A 23,952-nucleotide genomic window follows, 5' to 3' on the forward strand; every position below is an offset into this window, starting at 1 on the left:
AAGAATGGCAGTCTGGGAAACCACCTCTGCAGTGCTGCTGGATTCCACAGCAGACAACCAAGGTGGGATTGGGATTCAGTGCAGGAGCTTTGCCTGAATGCGCTGCTCCTTACGAGGGTCTCTTAGTCCCCATCAGAAGAATTCCTTAGAGACCCTGTGTGTGAAGTAGGACATTGCACCTGGTGCACAGCCACCAAACTGGATGCAGCTGCATTCAGCTCCAGGTCAAATGAATCCTTGTGGGACCATTCCCCACCCATATCTCAATATATACCTATAAAGCAGGAAATACACTTTCTGATCCCATAATATTGTGAGGAAAAAATATATAGCACTCGGTGCAGTTAGGAAGCTCGTAACTGCTTAAGAATATGGAGAACCCCAGGTAACTGCTTATCTTTTTCATAAGGCTGTATCTCCAAAGTAAACAAATGACCTTGACTCAAATGAGGTCGAGTGACTTTTAGTGAGGTAATGTCCTCTACAGTGACATTGTACATGGTTGAAGGCTAATCATGTGCTGAAACACATGCTAGGAAAGGAATCGGTTTCTCCCACTGTCTCTGATGCAAACACAGTTTTATACTGCTCCTGCAATCTTCATAATTTATTAGTTGCAAAATAGATACTTAATATTTCCTTACGGAGCTGCTCTCCAGTAATACTCTAGGTGTAAGCAGGACACGCTTCAGTGAAGAAACATTGTTACAGCTCGATCAGCAGGTAAGAAAAAGGTGAGTTGAGTGAGGCTCAGTGAAACTATTTACATACATAAGCTATATACTTCAGTTCTCTCAAACGCCATTGCAGGTGGCCTGATAACCAAAAAAATTCTGAGACGTGAAATACAGTGTCAATTTTAGGTCTTTTAGGGTTTTCTTGTTCTAAGAAGAAACCCATGACCCAAAGGTATTAGACAGGACTGAAAATTTGCAGGTTGAACATCAAAGGCTGATACAATCAGTCAATAGCCTTAATTCTTAGCTGCCCCAGAATATTTCTAACTGTAGATCTCAGAGCATTTTACAAGGGCAGGAGAATCCTGTTGGTCGCAAGGGGTAACAGAAAAAGGAGCTTTGCAAAAGGACATCAGCAGTGCTGGAAACACCAGGCTGTCTGGGTTGCAAGTTGATTACGAACATCCTTCCTCTTGATCTGGTAAACTGAGTAAGGGTTGGAAACAGTTCTGTCCATACGTTTCAGCAAGGAAGATATATTTAATAATGCATCGTATCCTTGTATTGACTTATAGTGGTCTTTATGCTCAAATATTTCATACACTAAGACTAAATATTGTAGATACTTGCATTTCGTATTCTCTGCCACAGTACTCTCTGTAAGATGTGTTAACTCATCTGAATTAGTTGTTCTGTCTGCCTTAGCTTCCTGAAAAGGGGATTTTCACAATGAAAGAGTGTAAAACACGGAAGAAAAACCCAAGGCAAGTGAAGTACATGGAAAAAAAAAATCTCATCTGAAGAGAAGAAACAGCCATTTACAGTGTTCTGGTGGTGACAGAGATACAGAATAAAAATAAGTAGTAGTCTGTTACAGCTTAAAATATACCACAGAGGAGGCAGAACTATTGGATTTGCATGGAGAAGACAGCAAACAACTGGATGCCAAGCCCAGTTCTTTACTTTTTATCTTCATTTGCATTTGTGTTGATTGGTTTGACCTTGCTCAATTCACATCCTCTATACAAGAATAAATGTATAAAGAATATAAATGTATAAAGAAGAGGCAGAGGCAGAATGAATCAGTGTTCTCATAGCAAGTAAACACAAAAAAACCCAATAAGGCATACAAGATTAGCTTCATCCATATGAAAATGAGGTAGAGTAAGGATATCTTGGGCCCAGTCCTGTTCAGGGTTCATGTTTTTTTCTAAACTGTACAGAAAAATTCATAGTACCACTGCTGGAGATCTTACCAAGCCATTAAATGGAGTTCCTTTGCCAGCAAATGTTGACAAAAACTGATGCTTCTGATTGTGTTTGGCACTCGATCTCCATCCCCTCACAGTGCCGGTTTCCACCTGCGCAGAGGATGTTCACACGTTCAGGAAACCGGGTACCACGTGCAGGTATAAAAAAGGCAGAGGGACACCAAGCCTATAGACCTTAAGGCAGACTGAGAAAGCATTTGAAGTGTGTACATTAAAACATTGTGACTAAATATTCCTCTAACTTCTTTTGACAAAGCTAATTATATTTGCAATCCTGAAGTCTCTGCTACCTGTTGTAATTATTATACTTAACCTTAAACTCACTAATTATTGTTTTCTTGAAGTCTTGTGAAGACATGCTGTTTTACAGTTCTCAGGGGAAGCTGAAAATTGTCTATTGTTATGCAGAAATTTGCAGCAAATAAATGGATTGTCTTATGGCAGTAACAGGAATCTGTTAAATGCTCTTCCCACCAGAACTGCTTCTCAGTCCTTTTCTGATTTCCACATCTATTTTGAAACTGGACAGAGAAGCAAAAAGTTTTGTATTTTTCACTCTGAACATACTATGTACTGATGCAGTTCTTCCTCTGGTCTGTTACTAGAGATCTGACTGTTGTCAGTGTATTTTAAGTTCTCCTTGATCCACTGCCAAATCTTTTCTACATGTCTTACCAAAAATTGGCCCGTGTGCTCCCTTTCCAGGGCAATGAGACTGGTTGCTTTCATACAGTTTAATTAGTAGATTTTATGTACTGGGAACAGTTTACTCCAGCTTTTTTGTCTAATTCTGACAGACCGGAACAAATGAGTGATGGGGATCACAGTAAGTTGTATCTTACAGCTTCAGGATGGCAGGATCATTAATGACATCTCTTAATAGAAGCACTTCTATATTAATAATGTATACATTAATTACATGGCTATTATATAAAGTGCCTATAGAGTCTGTGTACGTGAACAGTATCCATGTAGTAAATCACAAAACTATATGTCAACTGTAATTATCCATGCATTTTAAACTTTTTCTCCTGCTCCACTGGGCAACCTCACATTCCAGCACCCTGGAAAACTTAATCTTCCTTTCTTTTCTTTTCTGATAAAGTTTCCCTCCTTTTCCCACAAAATTTGAAGTTTCCTTCCAAAATTACAACAGACTAAAAACCTATATAGACTAATGTGGTTTAAGCTCAGATCCTCCTTTAAAACAGCTTCTCTACATCTAGGAAACCATTCAGAACATGATAACTGACAGCTTAAAACGGATGATGACGGTGCAGTATAAAAAAATTCTCAAAAGCTCTATTTTTTGCAGGTGGAAGGTTTTTTTCTTCCTGTTGCCTTTCTCTCCATTTCCACAGCCACAACTAAACCACAAAGGCTTTGGGCAGGCTGGCGGCTGAGGAACCCCTGCATTTCCTCAGACAGCCTGGGCCCAGGGAAACCCACGACAGGAGAGAGCCAAAACAATTTTTGTTGTTTCAACAAAACAGAGCAAGAAAACAGCTTGAGATAGTTTCAACCACATTAACTCAGCTTCTGGTAGATTAGACAAGACAGGAACCATCAACATCTCTCTTATAAATGCCTGAAATCGTTGATAACTTTTCTTGAAAGAAGCACTTTGAATATGTGCGCGAATACACAAATATTAGCTAACACATCTGTGCTGCTTCTCTGAGACACTCTACCTTGATGTCACTTTCAAATCCTTTGTCAGGACTTGAGACTTTCCATCACAGCCATTAACTTCACAGGTAGACAAATGATGACACCTGTGTCATTAATCAAAAATTCTAAACATTCAAACAATATTTTCTCTCTCTCTTTTTTTTTTTTTTCTTTTTCTTTTTTTTTCCCCAGCATATAAGGCTCAGAGAGAATAAAAGATGCTTGGGAACGTTCCTATAAAAGCCTTTTTATTGGGGGGGGGGGGGGGGGGGGGGCGGATCTGTAAAGTGTACTTCTGCCTTCACAAATAAACAGCATGGAAATAACAAGCAGCTCGGGCATGGTAATACCTCTCCTTCACATCCATGTCAATAAAAACATTATACCATACTGCTCCATGATGTATTCTGTAATTACGGCATAACAACAGCTGCATTCAGTAAAGAGTGGGTTACAGGCTTCAGCTTTAAATCTGAATTTCATCTTTCAACAACAAGAATAAAGAAAAAGATTAGGAAGTTTGATAGCTATTGATTTTTTAAGGGGAAGCTTATTTTTCCATCATAAAGCAGGGTCATGCAAAAAAGGAAGCTACCGGTTTAAACATTAAAAAAACTGAGACATTGGACTGGCTTGCTTTTCTTTGTGTCCTTTTTGCTATGTATATAAGTACCCCTAGATACTTGCTTTAGCAATAGTGGCACTGTCTAAGTACTGATTCTCATTTTTTGTCTTATTAATATAGAGATGCATTTTTTAACGTGATGGCTTTTTTCTGTAACACGTCTGGTTGAACATTCTAGTTGGGCTTTTTCTTGGCAAATCTGAGACCACTTCATGTCGTGCAAAAATTCATTGGCTGGAGCCACATCTCCAGATAGAAGGGAGATCCTGGGTGTGCAGTCCGACAGAAGCTGAACTCATCTGATGCCCCAGAATAAAAGGTCTCTGAGCGAGCCATTCCAAGCTAATTTTTACTTCTGAGTTTACAGCTTGCAGTTGCCAATTTGCAGCAAGACTGAGAACTATAATCTTCTTTTCTTATGCTTAACGGTCTCAGGATAGTTTATTTGCTCTTCCCTACTGGATACAGCCATATGTGACACACTGTCCTCCTAATGTATGGAACTGTTGTCTCTCCCATTTAGGGCTTGTATGAGAATTCAGCTCACACTTGCAATGATATTTTAGACTGATACCATTTTGGGACAATGAGTCAGCAGGTCACACCACTGGCTTAATCCTTTTATGTAATTTTTCAGAAATACTGATTTCCCATTACAGCTTATGTACAGGATCATCCCCAAGTAACACAAATCAGCCAAATAAACCTGCCTATTGTCTTCCAACAATATTACTAACTGAAGACCCCCAACAGACAGTATTTCCAGAGCTTTTTCTGTTATTTTACATGACAGATTTAGGTCTCTTGCTGTCTGTGTTTGCCATAATCATCCCATCAAACTCCAGCCCATCTTCTCATAAGAAATCTCTGTGTGGATCCGCACCTACTGTCAGAGAGTCAAGATACACTGGTCTGTTGATGCAATTGATACAAATGCATGAAGTCACCAAAGGTTTTAAGCAAGAGTCCAAGTCTGATGAAATTAGGATATGCACTGCTTAATGTTATCTGTTGAGGATGGAACTTAGAGCATTATGGAATATGCTATTGATAGAGTTAGAGGCAATATGAGAAGGAAAGACATTCATTAGTGTGTTTTTTATTCTCTCTCCTTATTTTGGGGGGTTATAACTTCTGAGTCCTGCTCCAACCCTGCATGTTACTAAATGGCCTTAGCTTGCTACATGCAAAAATGCCACACAGAGATAAAGCATCATGGTGAAATGTTAGGTGTTAAGTGGTAGGGATATGAAATTATTATTACTCACTAATTGGTCAAATTTTGTTCTTGGTGGGGCTTTTTTGTTTGTTTCTTCTTTGTTAAAAGACATGCAGTTCCCAGCTAAACACAAATGGGGCAATGTTTCTCTTCTCCCTTTAAAAATAACTCCAACCCCAATGTCAGCAAGTTGACGATAGCCCTTTGTAAAAGGTGTGTTTGTTACCAAGGAAAACAAATCCTAGAGACAAAGAATTCCAGGTTCAAATTTACAGATTTAGTGTAAAAACACCCAAACTATGTAAACCAGTTTTGTTATAACCTTTTTAGTACAATCACAGGACCCAAACAAAATGAAGGATATACAAGACTACCTTGTGCCACCAGAACTTTCTGCCTTCATTTCAAGTAATACTGACTACTAAGGGATACCCAATTGACCTGTAGGCAAAGGTCCATCCATCCCAGGACAGACCAGCATCAGCGTTCAGAGAGTATGGGAAGAAGGTGACCCCAGCATGTCCTCTGAAGGTCTGACATTCTCTGTGTTAGGGACTCACTAATGGGGATTTGGAGAATCAAACCTCACCATCATAGCTGAGAATGATTGTTGGCTGTTTCTTCCATGGATTTGTCTAAGCAATTTTTCTTAATTTAGGACTTGTGCCATCCAATATAGCTTACATCAATAAATTTCACAAATTAATAGTCATGTTGTGTGATAAAGCACTTCATGTTCTTTAAATGCCTCAACTGTTTTTTTCCTATTGCCCCCCCAATTCTTGTTATGAGACTCAGTAAATTTTGATTCCCTGTTTTTCTTCTCCAAACAATTCATTATGTTATACTTTGATTTTATTCCTTTTCCCAACTATCTGTCCCAAGTTGAATCCTTTGAAGTTTCTGTTAATATAAATGCCATTTGTAAGCCTTGCTCATTCTTTTGACATCTCCCAGTATCTTTCTCGGTGTCCCATAACCTTAGGTGTAGGGATCAGAACTGCAGAACTGGTTAGAGGGGTGAGAGAAGGTAGATGTGTGAGAGAAGGTAGATGTGTGGCACTGCTTTCCTGGTATTTAGGTAGCATAAAACATTAATAAGCCAACCTGAGGTTCAAGGACTGTTTTTCCCATAGCCAAGCTACATCACTTACCCAAGCCTAGATTATCATAGAAACTGCTCAGTTTAATGGATGCAGTTCCAGGAACAGAGCTTTCCTTACATGGCAGTGCTTCTTCAGTCATAAAGGCTAGATTCACAAGGAAAGTTTCTATACTATAGAGTATTATAGTATCTAAAAGTTAACTTGTTACTGAGCAGAATATACTCCTATGTATTAGGAAGAATTAAAAACAAATATTAATTAATAAATACGAAATAACAAATTAATGAAAGCTTTAGTGAGTACATGCATGCACTGCATAAAACTATCAGTCCTTTTCTGAGTGTAGGAATCTATTCTGGGCTCCAAGGAAACATCTGACTGCCTCAGCTCCTATGTACTCCCTTCCTGCAGTGTCACACTGAAACTCTAAAATCATAATACAGAGGTGTTTTTCATTTTATTTCTCTGTAGATGTAGATCTAGGTCTTCACTCATTCTGTCTTTCCCACTTTTCATTCCTGCAGGAAGCACAAAACCCCTGATTCAGCTGACCAGCTTTTGAAAGGTTTTGTGGAGGCCCTTAGATATCCTAAATACTTACAGCTGCGCTCACAGAGACTTGTAATATGGAGCAGAGCACTGGCAGAAAATCCTTTGCAAGTCTAGCCTTTGTGGCTAAATCTGAAATGTACCTCAAATTGGCTAGTCCTGAGATGTCCGAGAGCTTAGTGCACTCAAGACTTGTAATGTCCACATGACCTTCATCAACAGCTGAGAAGGCAGCCTGACCCTCCAAACCCCAGCCACCTTTGCAGAGACCAATGCTGAGCCACTTGTAGCAGGGACTCCAGCATGTACAGTCTGCCAGCACTGGTTACAGAAGACCATTGTAAGGATTAAAGGGTTGCACAGAGCTCCAGCAGAGAGCTTTATACAAAAATGGAATGAGTTGTCTACATCAGTAGAATTCAGAAGACATATTATTTTTTGTTTAATTTCATCTTTTATTATTGGTCTTATGCTATGTCCCAGGTCTTGACCATTTGTTTATCTTTCTGAATAATGTAATAACCAAAAGTGTCCTGTGTATATACCATAATAGGTAGGCATACACATTACTAAATACAGGCCACAGACTCTGTTAGCATAAAGCTATTTAGCCGACTTCAAGGAAATCCATCTGATTTACACCAACCCACAATCTGACCCATTATCCTGTAAGATATTTTTTTTTTTTAAAAAAAACACAAACCAAAACCATAGTGGGACAATAAAGTCACTACTTTTATAGCCCAGAACACTATCTGCATATTCCAATATCTTGTTTGCTTTCTTAACAGCTATGAAACACTGTGCAGATGGTTTTACTAAATTATCAACAATCATTCCAAAGTCAGTTCTGATATTCCCGTCCATGGGGATATACTACCAGGGCCAAACACATCCCTTGTGCAGCTCTGTTAGCCTAACACATTTGGCCCACTGACCACAAAGTGCATTGCCTCCAATTACACTCTCTCTCTTGCTCTTATCTCAGTTTACTGACTGTACTTATCTTAGTCCTTTCCTTATCTAAAACACTGCAATCTTCCAGGTCCCCTAATGCAGTTCATGATTTGACTCCTGTTGTCCTCATCTAATATTGTTGTCCCTTTCTGTGTTTTACTTTCTCTCTTCCTTTTCCTGAAGCACTCCCACAAGCACCGGGGTCTTAACAAATCACTGCTGTTTACAGAGTTTATTACTTTCCATCATTTCTTATGATTCTACTGCAGTATGCCTTTCAAGTAATTATCTCTGTGATTTACTATATTGGTCATATAACCTCCTCCTTCCTGTACTAATCAGCTCTGGATTAGCTAGCTGGTAGGGCCAGATTGCCCCTGACAGACTTTTCCCCATCTCTGTGTTCACCCAGGCACGCTGGGATCACGTGCTCCCTGGCTTTCTACATGCACTCATAGCTCCTCGCCAGCTCTTCCAGAACAGGCTCACCCCAGCTGGCCAGGCAGCAGCCTTAACTCCTTATTTCAGCAAAAGCCTCAAGCACCGAGAAGCTGGCACCTCTGCAAAAACACCTCCTTTTGCCTCTATTTAGGTCACGTAGCCATATGCCACTCCCCAAGCGAGGGTTTGACTGAAAGCCACCACAGAGGGCCCTTTGAGTACACCCAAAACACTCTGTACCTGAGCTTCTATAAAGTGCCACTGTACTAACGAGCAAGCACACTGTTCACTAAAATATCATGGGTGAATAAAGAATTGGCTTAGTCTGTCTTCAAGTAGATCAGCCGGGTCCTATCACAGAGGGGAGGTGGAAACAAAACAGTGAAATCTCCTCTACTCTTCCCCTTTTTAGGGCAGCGGGAAGGAACTGCCACAGCTTGTAGTGTGGATTACACAGAAAAAGTGCTGCTCTGCACCCCAAGCATCTACCTGGTTACCTGGAGTGAGGAAAAAGTACAGAGACATTTCTTCTGAAACAGAACACATCAGAACTACTCATGAACTAACATAAAAACCCTCCACCAAACCAACTCCAAGAGCCGTAATCACCTCTCTACCATGCAACTAAAAAGTGTGGACATGGGCAGAAATGCTCACTGAGCTTTGCAAGAGCAAAGACAGAATTACGGTTTACCAGGTAAAAACGTTTGATTGTGACCCTGACTCAGGGCCACCTTCCTGTAACCTTTACTAACAGCAGGGAAGCACAGTGAAAAAACCCAAAATCAAACCTAAACCAAACTGCAGGCTGTGTATTTTTGAGGTCAGTCCAATGGAGTACGCAACAAGGATAATACTGCAGCAGTATTAAAGACGTGATACATTTCTAGGTCAAATAATGCTATAGTTTTGGAGAACACGCTGTATGTATACCTTCTTGGAGTTTATTTACCACTTCTTTTGGTGATGTTGTGTCATTTTCACACAAAAATAGTTCCTTGGGAAAATGTCAAAGACACTCTTCATAGGCATTTTCAGATTATTACATAAGAAGATGGCACAGATATTTCCTTCCCACAGAAATTAAATTGGTGTTCAAGAGGGAAACCACTATTTCAACCTCCTGAAGTAAAAGATGAAGTTAACTTTATCTACCTACGCAGTCACGAAAGCTGGGTGGTAAGGTACAGCACTTTGCTGGTGCATTTATGATTCTTAGGGATGGCAGGCATCCTGTGGGTAATCTTGTAGTTTTAAAATGCTATGACCCCTAGCTTTCCATCCCCCTGCTCTGCCAGAGATTACCAGTCCAGTAAGCAGAAGCAACAGGAGACGACGCACTCCGTTCCCTCTTCCGCGGAAGAACAAGGAGGTTAGGGCTCCACTATGTACTGCAGATGCTCCAGTTCTCAGCCTGTATCTTAGCAAAATGCAGGGGACTTGGAGTTTCTGAGGTGCAGGCACCTGCTCCCAGCTGCTCCCTCCTTTCCCAGCAGAGTAGCCTCTGCTTTAAAAAAAGCCCAACAAACCACAAAACAAACCACACACAGCAACAACAACAACAAAACCCCCAATAACCAGCAAAGCGAACCGAGAAATATATCTCCTAGGCTTTCACAGCTACATCCAAGCGGGGTACTTTAGAGTGATGATTCTTAAGAGTGTAAGATACCATGTTAATTAAGACTCCCAAAACATCTTTAAAGATTATTTGGGAAAGTCCTCTGTGCTACTAATTCAAGCACTGAATAGGGCTGTTCATGGGTGCTGTTGCCTCTAGTACATGAAATGAAGCTAACGGTCTTCTGAGGAGAAAGTACAGCCATTAAGAATTCAAAGATTTCCTTGTAATACCCTTTGCACACACTAATCTATTACCTGCTCTTAAAAAAAAAAACAAAAAACAAAAAAAACCCCACAAACAAGGCAAAAATGTTTACTAGACAATATCGTCCTGTGAAGATGAACTTGCAGCCCAAACCAGCCAGATGTCAAGGGCAGTAAAATTCTTAAGCACTACTCCCTGGGGTGCCAGGTACCAGAGAATCCCAAAGATGGACAGATTCTGAGTAAAGGGCTCTTTAGGGGGAATAACTGTAGAAAATGATCCTTAATGTTCCTGTATCCCATTTCCCTTAGTTACCACAGCAGTCAACTGTAAGTAAGCAGGCAGATTTGGTCTGATGAGCATATGAAACATCAAGATTTGCACTGTAGTTGGTGTGTGGGAAGTTAAGCCTGGTGTGACCTTGGAGAAAAGGCTTAGGCTCTCTTGTCATGGAAAGTCATATCCCTACAGCAAAATTTCTGTGTTGCCCTAAGCCTGTAATCTTAACCCTCTCAAATGGATTCTGAGGGGATCTGCCAAGTCCTTATCTAATTTCACCTCCGCTCAGCTACCGGTGCAACTGAGCCGTCACGGCAGAGGAAACCCGAGCACCTACAGCCACAGCCTGTGCATCCCACAGGGATGCCTCCCGCATTTGCCTCAGGTTAGCACTACCCTGGGCTGCCCACTGCTCTGGCCAGCAAAAAGACACATAAGCAAACATGCACAAGCTAACTTCATTACAGCTTTTCCTGAAATCAGAGTTGAGGCCTGTGTTTTCTTCCACTTGTGACACAGCTTGAAAACAATAAAAAAACCCCACCCATCCACCCAACCAAAAGAAAATGTACCACCCCCACCCCAGCCCCAAACACCCCGCATTCAAATTCAGTAGGGTATTAAGATGCCCTGTGAAAACGTGCCAGCATTTTTAGTTGGAATCAATCTTTCTCTAAATGTACATGGGCCATCCTCCTTCGTCAGTCAAATACGACACTTTGGAAATCTTAACTCCTGGCTACAACTCATATATATGTACACATTAACTGCACACGCTCCTCACTTGTTTTTGTTTGGGTGTTTTGTTTTGTTTTTTTTTCTAACATTTTGCAGGAAGCCATTCTAAGCACTGGGAACAGACCATCATCTCCTCTTCCAAAAGAAGAAACTTACTGCAGCGGCCTCTCCAGTCCAAATGGTTAGGAATCCAATACACAACAACCTTGCAGAAATCATCTGCCAGATTTATTATTCTATCTGAAAACCCCAAACAAACCAAAACAAAAACCAAAAAAAACCCCAAAAAAACCAAAAAAAAGAAAAAAAAAAACCCAAAGAACAAAAAAGTAGAATAAAAACAGATTTTAAATAAACTTCTTAGGTACATTTTTAAAAGGGTTAATCAGTTCAGTGAAAGACTTGTATCTTCTGCTGAGAGATCATGTAATGTTGGTCTGATTGCTTGCTTTGTTCAGTGAGTCACTACCATATACAGACATATATATATATTTCTTCTTAAATATTACACATTTGATGCACTTTTTCCTCTCCTTTTTTTTTTTTTTTTTTTTTTTTTTTTTTTTTTTTTTTTTACTTTTTTGTCCAACCCCTTTCCCAAATACCCACATCCTGCCACAGGCAAGAGGCGCTCCATGCTGACATTAAAGAACCAAAACCAATCCAAGAACTTTTGATCAAAGCATGTTTCATTTGAACCTTATTTCAATGGAAACCACATTTTTTAAACAATTTCACTCAACCTTTTCCCTTTCCTTTTTGCCAATTCTGCAATTTTAGACTTCTGATTCTGGGATCACCAAAAATTTAAGTGCCATTGAGACTTACAGATGACAGGTGACATATTAAGGCATATATAAACTCCCATAAAATATGTTGTCTTATGGATCTGAGTAAACTGAATACCCACCCGATTTTTTTTATGCACCTGTGGTTTCTAGTGACCACTTTTTCTTACCTTTGATTAACTGCATATTACAATATTCAAAGCTTAACTACTTTCTTAACTGACAGGATAGAAAATTAACCCACCACCTAGGATTGTCTTTGAAATCCATCCATTACGATGAAAATTCTACTTGTTGTTTTATGTTTATGCACTCATTTTCCTCCTGCTTCTCAGGAATACAGGAAAATGAGGTACTCCATATAGCACCTATTTAAATTTCACTGGGCACAAAAAGAAATCCAGATCTTACCCCCACTCTTTCCCTTCAAAACAGGAAATACTACATTTCAGAAAAGGTGCTCATAAATATTTAAAACTTTTAGGGTTTTGTCAGGGTTATTTTTTGTTTGTTTGTTTTACATGTAGAATAGCATGTGTGACTTGTGTTCAAGATTACCCCTCTCAAAAAAGAAAACAATTTGGAAAAATAACACACCCCCCCCAACCCCTCAAAATTTAAATTGTCTTCTGAGCGTATCTGATCACATTTACATTTAGCGTCCACAACAAGTTGATTGGTAACATCAGTGCCAGCACTACAACGTCATACAGCGACTTCATGGTATTCCTTGACAGTTCGTCTAAGTCTCCGTTCCACTGAAAATTACAAAAGGTTCTGCAGAGCTTTCCTCAGCGAGCTGAAGCTTACTAGTCATTTGTGGATGCGCATAAAAGCTGCTTATAGCACAGCTATGGCGTAAGCTATTTTCTAAGCAATAAATGGTTCAAGTCATCTATTTTGTCCTGAAATGCTACCTGTAGTTACAGCATTGCTTATAAATGGTCATAGTAAATTCAGCATCAAAGAGAATATTACAGAAAAAGACAGCAGCAGAAGCATTAGCATTATCTAGTATTTATATATGTTATCAACATAACACAGCAGTAAAAGGTTTAAATGCATATTAATGGGTACCGTGTCTAAAAATTACTAAAGTACCTATTTAGTGTATTGGATATTTTTCTCAAGGAGTGCTTGCTGTGTCTAAACAGCATTATTAGATATGTGACTTAGTACAGTTAATTCCTATTGATTAAATAACTTATTTATGTACCAAAGGAAATGGAAGGATACAAAATGTTTTCTCCCTCCCAATCATGATCCTGTATTTAATGCTGACATGATCATCAGAAAGCCTACCACATGTAATTACTACCCTCAAATGGATCTTGAAAGGTCTAAGCCATAGCATGGGACATATATGCATAGCAACGTGGCACCAGATACAGCATGCAGCTTTGCAGTCTGAAGTCTGGGATTTTGCTGTTTGGTCACTGTACTTATGGCCACTCTGTCGCCACTCTGTCATTCAGTAATTAAATAGGATTTTTTTGTAGGCCATACTGAAAGAAAAAAAAAAAAAAAAGACAAGAAGAAAAAAAGGGAAAAACTCTTGTGAGATCTGGTTGTTTTCAGAGGCAAGGTGCAAGGTCTGCCATGCAAGCTTCTAAATTAAATGCTGTGGTATACGCTTTCTTTCTCCTTTGTAACTGCAGAAAGACAATTAAGAATGGCAAGAAACAAATGCCCTAGGCATGCTGTGCTGATATCATCATCAAGTGGTTATTTTGCACAATAAGAATTAACTGTACTATGGATACCCAGAGAAAATGTACAATATCTTATGCTGATATGAAACAAAACAGACATGATATAGCTTTTTTTGTACTTAAAACCTGTATGTTCCCTTCCCAAACTTAAGTAAAAAGCAAACCCACCCTTTTCCTCCTGTTACACAGAATAACGTTTAGGTTCCAACCCTCCCCTTTCAAATAAAGTGCACTGTCCATGGCAGACCATAGGAGTAATGCAACAGGAAAAGCCCCTTTTAGTGTACTATTTAAAAAACAAACTGAAGTCGGTTCAGCTTTCCTCTGGGTCTTGTGAAAGAGGAGAAGCCCAAGGGAGGGGGAAAACATCCCCTTCACTGTCACTGTTGTTAATAGACATAGCCTTCGTTATAGGGGTGGGTGTTGCAGCAGCCACCGTCCTGCATGTAGACCATGCTCTCATCAAAGTGGGACAGAGGCACAGTGTCCTCCTCATTGATGTGGCGCTCCATGTCAGTCTTCAGTAAGGGACGCTGGTTGTCTGGAAAAGCCATGGAGAAAAGCGCTTCAGGGTCGCAAACAAACTTGTAGACATATCTTTCTCCAGCCACCTTAAGACAACAGAAGGGAGAAAAAGATGCAGCGTAAGGCCTCAAGGTTTTGCAAGCCCACGTTCAACAGTCTTGTGAAGAACTCACCTTTGTTACATAATTAATAATGCAATGGCAGAACTGGTAAGGCAATGACCTAGCCTAGAAAGCAGGAATCTGCAGAAGCCGACTGTGCATAACACCCTTGGTTTTGCCACATGTAATATCCAGTTGGAAGAGGGACTAGGTATTGTACTTCTAAACATTTGTTTGCAATCGTTTCCTACACTTCGCCACAAATGCAGCTGTTCTTACTGGGAAATGGAAATGTAAACAAATTGTCACAACAGTGGCAAAATAAAATGACGAAGTCCAACACTTTATGTGTGACATGGAGGAAAGAATCACATTGCACAATAGAGATCTGAATCTCACTAAACGCAGATTGATTCATACTTACGTATAAAAGCACTTAAATTATAGTGCATGCTGATTGTACAGGGACAGCGTAAGCAAATACGTAGGCTAATATGTACTTAGCAATTGCTCATGCAAAGCTGGGACATTTGGATTTGCTTATGGGGGGGCAATCTGTCCAAAGATCCTAATGTTTTTGCTTATTCAGAAATAGCACTGAATGTCTGCTCTTCATCTTCCTAAAAGCTAAAGAATGATAAAACCAATACAGAATTGTTGTTTTACTTAAAAAAAAAAAAAAAGTCTATGTAGTGTCTTTTCAAGCACCTTATTTAAAGAATTATGAACTATGTTGCACACTCATGGCTTATTAAAATTATTTTAAAATAAAGACTGGATTGTCTGCTTCTTGTAATGCCAGCTGGCAAGGCACTGGAAGTAAGTCAATGAAGGTGGCAAAAGTGTTGCAAACTTAAGTCTATTCCTACGGATGCAAAATAGTGTGAAGCACCTCCTCAAATTTTCAGCTTATTTATTCTACAAATAATGCAAATTTTTGGTTGAGGGTATATCTGCAGTAGAATTTTTTTTTCAACAAATTCATGTCAGCTCAGACATGACTGAAGGCTGCATTCAGAAACTGGGCATTTGTATAACCCGTTTTACCATTGCCTAACTTAAAAGGGGGAAAAAATGTGCATACAAACCTTGCAGTAAAGAAACCTGCTATCAATCTACAACCACCCCTAGTTTTTCAACATATACTAAATGGCAAGATAGGGTGATCCCAGGGCAAACCTCAAACATTGCTATGTCAGAAAAATAAGCATCCAAACTAGCTTTTAAAATGTGCGTTAAATACAATCTTGTAGTTAATAAGTAGTAGTTTAAGAGGCAGCAAGCTAGCTGTCGATAGTATTTCTAAATTTTCCCTGCTAAATGGATGTGTGGGTTGGGCAGCATTACCAGCCTTATAGAATTCCCATTCTCACCTTTTCAACTTATTTCACTCTGATACTTACTGTTGCCTCCATGCTGCCTTTGAACTGTGCTGCCACAACTGACTATGCAGCTAAGCTGTAACCTGCAACCAGCAACTCCTCTGCCTGAAGCACCACCCAGCAAAATCAAGCACTTCTGCTTCTCCTGGACCAGACCCAATCTACATTCCACAAAGACTCAATGCACAGTTACGTGACACACAGAAATGGATGAGGCACTGTGCTACTCAAGTACCGTGAGCCTATGCTAGCCCAGACTGTTGTCCAAGTTGACTCCTGGATAGTGAAAAGAAGAGAGCACTACAACGATGCCATAATCAAAGCACGAGAACTTGTTAACAGGCAGCTCCAAACCGAGACTTCACAAAATCTACCAGAAAAGTTGTCCAGTAACTTGAGCCAAGAGCATTGTTTCCATTCATGGAACTGGCAAAAGGCAGGTTTAAACATATTAGTCACCACAGGTCACAAAACTAATGTGAAAAGATATGGAACAAGTTTTACAGCACAAGGTGTTCGTTATGATCTTTGACCACACCTGCCAGTTTTGTAGATGCAGCAGACAGCTCTCTCCTGTTGATTTCTCAGTCTATCTACATAGTACTGCCCAGCAAGACTTAAAAACATACATTTAAATCAGCAAGACGCAGTAGAAGGATGGGTTGAATACTGTCAGCAAGACCAGGCTGTTATATATAAATTATTTTTAAATGTTTCTCATAATTCAGCCTATTATAAATTATTAAATTCCACTTAAAATCGTATTACAACACCACTATTGGTAAAATATTAAAGTATTTGGTATGTTAAGAGGTATCGTTTTTCTCCCCTGTTGTGTACTTACCAAAGAAGCCAAGCGCTGGGCAGCTAATTTAGATCTACAAAACATTATTCATACTGTACTCTGTTTGCCTTTCCCAGGTACCAGGAAACTCTTTTGGATATTTTTGAATGTTACCTCTTTCCTTACAATGATGACATGCATTGTGTGAACTAATACCACAGGTATTTTTTTACACAGAAAAAAGTATCTTGATGCATATGCTGGACAGGGTAGGTGAAAAAGCTTAGTGTTTGCCTAAATAGATGAAAAACCTACTTAAGCAATAGAGTTACAAGTACTCCTTGCAATACACTAGTGAAATCTAATACAAAACTAGCTACTCACCTTTTGCATGATTCCCTTTTCATAGTAATAGCGAAGTGATCGGCTAAGTTTATCATAGTTCATAGCTGGCCTATTTTTCTGAATCCCCCAGCGACGTGCCACCTGCCACAAAAATGGATTAGCATTGATTTGTTAAATGCACTTAACAAGCAGATCTTATCATCAGATACTTTATTTGGGGATGGAAGAGAGGGAACCCTGCAGGTGCAATTAATAAACAAGAGAAAATGTTGCCATGACCTGAATTTCCCATGTACTACTATGACTTTTAATTGGACACACAGTCATCCATTAAATTTGAAGCAGACTTAATTATTTAAAAATGCAGTGGAGGGTTAAGGTGTTTTTTTTCCTTTCTTCGTTTTTTACTACAGGAAAATAAAGCATAAAAAAAGGTGACTAATACAGACTGTACTTGGAAAGACAGCAACGCTGAGATTATTAGGAGGTACAAGTCAGAAGACAACTCCCAGACTTAAATATCGCTTCAGCAAAGAAAAGGAATTATCAGAGGAGGCCAGGTAATTGCTTGGAAGAACTATATGGTAGTATGAAGAATGGGACAGAAAGTTCATGGTTGCAGTTGTATAATCTGCCTTAAAAAATAGTAATAAAAAGGGGAGTTGCAAGCAACTGGTGAAGCTATTCCATAGATAACAATATGCCTTCTGCTCTGACTTACAATTTCTACTTGCCTTTACGCTTCCCGTTTTATTGCCAAAGGTAGTACTGGATAAAGAGACCTTTTGTTTAAAGAGCTTAACTGCTTATTCCCCACCTGAAATTATAATCAACTGTTGGTGACATTTCAATTACTGGCTGTACAAATGACTATCATGTCACCAGAGGGAAAAAACCTCAGAGCTTATGAACTCTTTAAAGCACATTTCATACAAATGTTTGAGAGGTGCATATGCATACAGCTCTGGAAAAGAGAGTAGCCGAGCAGCTTCTCTGCAGAGTGCTCTATGAAACTTTCCCATAGGTGTCTGGAGCCTTTTGATTAAAACCATAGACGACACGCAGCACTGATAATTGAAGGGGACTAAGTACCAACAGCAAAATCCACTACTTTGATCTCCATCTGGACAATAATTTTTAAGATTTATTTTGAAGGCATTATTTCCTTTCAGTGGTGCAGCTTTTCAGGCTTATGTACATTATCATGGCTCTCTAACTTCAGCTGTTTTATAGGTGTATTGAAACATACCTCCAATCATGTAAATTTATTCCAGCTGTAGATCTGGCCTAATGTGTAACCTCGATTCACCTATTTATCTTCGTAACACATGCTCACATCACTCTTTGTTCATTCCTGCCAAGTTTTTTTCTGCATTAATTATAGTCCTAAAAGTCCCCAAGATAACAGGGTTGCGTAACAAATAAATACACAACAAAGATAACAACCAAATAATGGTCGACAATATGCTATATTGTGTAGTATTTTCACATTCCTAAATAAGCAAGCAGCTCCAGAAGAAGTCTTGTTAAGCGAGTCTTCCTGCTCCTGAACTGCACAGGACTTACCAAGTCTTGCTCCGTTGAAGGGATTTAGGCTTCTAGCCTTCCATCCCACCTTCCTGCGGAAGGTTACTGTCCCTCTAACAAGGCAGCATCAATGAGCCTATGCCCAATTCTTAGCTTTGACAGTTCACAGTTACCTACTTTCTGAATGAACTATGGTGCTCAAGGAACTGATATACATACATTTTTGTTGTCACCCTTTCTACAAGGGCATAAGGCTCCAGAAAGAGATGGGATCTAAAAGTCATGCCATTGATATCCTAATCTGCCACAGCTGAACCAACAAGCTCTCTGACTTCAGTTTAAACTTGGCAACCAACGGAAGTGTGCAATTTCCCATAGGCTATTCTTATTTTAATCGCCAGTTTATGTCAGACCCATGACATTAGTATGAAAACAACTTAGGCTCCTCTGTACTTCCTAAGAGCGCACAGGAGCAAGGTAAGTTTTCAGTAGCCTACCTCCTTCAGATCTTGGATGCAGTGTTGCTCAAAAACATAAAGCAACTGCTACAAATTCAGACAAGCAGATGATCTGGTTAAGTTAAATCAGAAAATCCAGTTCTTCAGGGAATTACTCAATAAGGAAACTTTAGGGTTTTGTTTTGCTACTTTCCCTTCCTCAGCTAATAAAATCTATAAAGTTTTTGCACCATCTGCTGGAAAGTATTTTTCAATTTCTTCAATTTTGAAAAACTTTGGGCATTCTTTAAAGACAAAACAAAACTAAGAGGGTAAAAAAAAACCACCGAGACTGGAGCAGTGGGAAAAATTAGATACCTCATTCATCAAAATCAAACAAGCCTTTCCAGAGATTTCACTCAGCTCTAGGCTAGATAACACAACTAAGAAGTCCATGTAGCCTGCTGAATCATCAGGCTTGCCAGCAAAGTTTTGGTATCAAGTCCACTAAGACTGTTCTGTGGTCAAATCCTCAGATGCACAATACCAGGATCTGCCACGGTGACTATCCGTAGTAGAGGTAATGCCTGGACAAAGAAGAACCAGCGCACAGATCCTTGAAGCAACCCGCCCCCCAGCCAGACCACGTCAGGAAGGAAAGGGACATCAGTCCTGTCACCATCCCCAAATACTCTGCCATCCCCTTTGGGCTGCTGGCAGACGACGTAACTTAAATGCAAGAAAGCTTTCAGATTGCTTATGCCAGCAGATGGATGGCGAACGGCAGAAATAGCTGGTGGAACGCAGAAGCAGCCTTACACCCCCGAGTCTGCCTACTCAGCCCTAACTCAACTCAGTGGGGACCCTGAGGGAAAATTTGCTGCAGTCTCCTCTATTACCCAAACCTGTCCAAGGGGCAAAAATTAAACGAGAATAATACTGCTTTTTGACAACCTAATCAAATCACCCACATCAGTATTACAATAAAATTCACGCACACCAGATTTTCCAAACAGCTTCCATGGCTGTTTAGAACACACGATAGATTATGTAATGTTACCTAGTCCAAAAAAAGTTTACATAATAAAACGTTCAATTTATTCCTGTTTATCACACAAGTGAACCAAGTTATGCTTCAGCAAATATTCATGAATACAAGTAATTTTATCTACCCCATGAGTCCTTCAAGGTTCATGAGAGCTGTGCACATGCATGAGTGTTTGCAAACCTAGGATCTAAGTGTGCACTAAACAATCTAATGATACAGATAAGCAGGAAGACTCTGAAGAAGACTAAAAAGTAGGGGAGTTGTATCATTTTGATGGGATTTTATGGCTTAACAACCTTAATCTCCTCCCCTGCCACCTGTCAGACTTGGGGTCTTTAGCTCTACAGCCTAAAAGTTCCAAGTTCCCACATCTTCATGCTGAAAAATATTTGGTATTGAAAGAATATTCAGGGATAAGTTTTCAAAGGATTTTGGAACACACCTCTATCCATGAAGTCGTTCTGAAAAATCCAGGCCCCACAATTAATGCAGACTATTTTGTAATTCTAGTACTTGCAGTATTTTTATTATTTTGTGGGACCAGGAAGCAAGTCTATGCTTAACCACACCTCTATCCTAACTGAAGCACTTCCCTTGCCAGTCCTTTCTGTCACCCTCCTAAAGGGCTACTGAAGCAAAATACTGAAGGAAAACAAGGCCTAAGTCCAAAGGAACACTATTAAATTTGCAGGACAGGGCAGTAAATGTCAGGGCATGCTGCCTGTCTAACCCACCTCCTCTGGTTCAATCAGCTTGAATTCCATGCCTCGGCCAGTCCATGCTATGAAGTGAGAGTTTGACGGGTCATCAAGAAGAGCTACCAAGAACTGCCACAGCTGAAGCGAGCCTCGCCGTTGATACGTGGGTCCCTCACGGTACATGCCTGGCTCCTGTTTGACGTCACCTGCACAGAATAGTGACAATGTTAGATGAGCAGTGCGTAAACAGCATCATCACTTAGTTTGTCAGATTAACCACGAAAGCAATCATTAGGGCTAATAAAACAGAGAGAAAGAATTCTTACTACCCAGTGACCCACAAATGCAACATTCCCCTGAATGGTGTTAATTGCAAACACTCTTACAATAACATATTAATATACTAAAGAAGTACCTAAATTCAGTCATAATTTATGGAAGCCTCTCTAACCCTATCCCCATTTACTTCTGATACATGCAAATCTCACTTGCAAACCATTTTGCAATATCCTCCATTTGCAAGAGCATGAACTATTTTTGTAAGCAACGCTGATGCCTGGAGAACTGCATTTGTGTACTATACTTCGCACAAGCCCCAGTTTTGGAAATGTAATGTACGCTTCATAAAGCTGCAAAACCCTATTGAGTGAAACTTCTTTTGCATGCAAATGCTTCTAAGGAAAATTTGACAAAGTATTTGACTTGGACTTAAACTGCATGTGCTTTATGTATAGGTATGCAAATCCTGCAGATACGCGAGTTCCTCTGTGGCATACTGGACTTGCATATAAGCACATATTACTTTTATTCATATCTACATACAAGATTAGTATTCCCTCTGAAAAGCAGTAAGTTATTTTTTCTAAAATTTCAAGTCCAGAGGAAGCTTCTAAAAAACAATAATAAATAATAATATTCTGCTAGCTGTTCCACAAACTGCCAATGAAAAAAACATCTTGCTATACCCATACTGTGTCTCTGTTGTTTTTAAATTATATTCATACTAAACAACGCATGCAAACAACTGAGAGGTCTGATGCTGAAGCAGAGAGTATTTCTTTCTCCACACTATGACAGCCATCCTTAATATGCTGGTAAAATTCCTCATTTCAACTACCAGAACAGCAATACCCTCCAATAAGCAGCATGACCTGTTAAATATGGAAAGCCAGGACTTTACATTCAACCACAACATTAGGATGCTCTGATTGCCATTACAGAACGGCTCTGTGTAGTGAAAGTAAGAATAATAATATTAAAAATGGAGCATTTCCTTTTGTAATCAGGAAAGAAAATTGAGTCAATAGCTATGGAAAAAAATCAATCAACACAAGGCTTTTTAGTTTATGTGAGGTTCAAGTTCCAGTCCTGAAAGGCCTTCTTTTTCAAGGACAGGATTTTTCTTTTAATGATAGCTGAGCAATGTGCAAATACCAAGTACAGTATTAGAGAGGATCAAATTCTTCGCCTGTGCCGATCTTCGATTTCAAATGAAGCAGCTGAGAATCTACTTCTGAAACATCAAGACTAGTCCTGGTCTTATTCCGCTTTTGCTTTACTGACCAAAACACGATGACACATCTGCTATTTTTTCCTCAAAAGTCATCATGCTAGCAGTATAAACCCACCTATTTGTATCACAACATCAATCTTCTAGAGTACAAGGTGTTCTCTGAATGGACAGTCATAGAAGCTAGCAACAGACTGCAACACAAATATTTCCAAACATTTATTTCTTTTATTTTATTTGTGTTTCTTCTCCATTTTCAATTCCTTCCCTGTACATAACCCAAACAAACAAAAAGGATTTTCAAGCAAGACACAGACAATCCCTACTCCTGAAGAGTTTTAACTTCTTCAGTACAGGGTCTGACCTATTCCAAGAAATGTAAATATGAATTTGCTGGTGGTACTGAAAACAGATCAGGTCCACAGTCATTTTGAGGGAAGAAAAAGCCCTGACACAATGTGCTTTGAAAAAAAGGGGGGAGTGGGGTGGGGTGGGTGGGTTAGTGTACATTCCAAAGCTGGGCATAAAGTAGACTTTAAATAAATCACCCTTTCAGTGAACATGCCAATCCAGTGACAATGCAATACTGGACTGAGCAATCTTCGGTTACATCTATCATTATTTAAAATACTCTATTTATTTCTTCCTATTCCTTACCAACTCTGAAATGCACATAATACTTCCATTAGGAATGTGTAATACTTTGTCTTACTTTCATTTTAGAGTTTCCCATTTTTCAGCAAACGCAACAAATGATGTGAGGCGTGCAGCAGTTTTATAATCCATGCAAGTGATTCTCAGGGGAGAACAAACAAGAGAAAAAACCTCAAGAGTTCTCCAGCTCTACTTTTAGCTATGGTCAGAAAGCTGTTCACAAGTTTATCAGAAATTATCTACTCTTTCCTGCTAAAATAAATAAAGCTGGAAATACATACACTAACACAGAGAAGCCACTCTAGGAAACGTAAGTAGTTGGTGTCCAAATTACTTCCCAAAGTTGCAGGCTATACAGAGTCACTAGCGAGAAATACTGAGTCCATCTACTTTGTCTATAATGAAATAAATCTGATATAAACTGGCTTACACCAGGAAACTGATTTTACATCAGAGTAACTGAGGATAATTTGGGTCATTTATTATAATTGACCTCAGAATCCCTCTTGAAAAAAATCTGTTGTAATGGGTAGTGTTGTGAAAAGATCATTGATTTGTTATCAATCCCACTGAAAAATAAACCACTAGTACAATGTTTAACCTAGTGCAAATACATTGACACAAACACAAAAATGCCCTATACACTCACTCCCCACTATTCATCACTTCACAGACAGCGAGACAAGAGGCTTAATCCTCAGTAAAACCAAAGCTGCTGCTTTCTCCACCGTTTTGTTAATTATAAGAAGAGCTTTTCATTAAATCTGAAACAAGCAGTGGTATGTGATCATCAGTGCAATGGAAATCCTCCTATTACTTCTCAACAGTACAGGAACTGAGCTCCTCTGCCACAACTCTGGATACAGCATCTTTCACTGGCAAAAGTTGAATGACATCCTATTGAAGACGAGACTTTGGTTTCAAGAGGCAAAGGTCAGCTTTGGTTGGGCGCACCGCAAATGGTGTGTTAAGGAATCCTAAATTGGAACGTTACCAAGCTTTTTTGATCAGCAACGGAGAAAAGTCCCTCATCTCTTCCTTTTTCATCTCCCCACACAAGAAAAAGAAAGATGTGTCATA

The 23,952-nt window shown here is 39.5% G+C and overlaps 1 protein-coding gene across 5 annotated transcripts in view; it reads right to left on the reverse strand.

The window, feature by feature from the left end:
* Positions 1-11,567: 11,567 nt before the first annotated feature.
* Positions 11,568-23,952, reverse strand: part of ETV1 (ETS variant transcription factor 1) — an 80,195-nt gene continuing 67,810 nt past the window's right edge. For all 5 annotated transcript variants that reach the window (XM_080383937.1, XM_080383935.1, XM_080383936.1 and 2 more), the window contains 3 exons: positions 20,745-20,914; positions 17,038-17,139; positions 11,568-14,472 (listed from right to left, as the gene is read on the reverse strand). In XM_080383937.1, the coding sequence (XP_080240063.1) occupies positions 14,251-14,472; positions 17,038-17,139; positions 20,745-20,914 (494 nt within the window). In that variant the 3' untranslated portion in view covers positions 11,568-14,250. The remainder of the gene's footprint in view (positions 14,473-17,037; positions 17,140-20,744; positions 20,915-23,952) is intronic.

The sequence above is a fragment of the Falco punctatus genome (assembly GCF_963210335.1).
Source record: "Falco punctatus genome assembly, chromosome: 4".
Lineage (NCBI taxonomy): Eukaryota > Metazoa > Chordata > Aves > Falconiformes > Falconidae > Falco > Falco punctatus.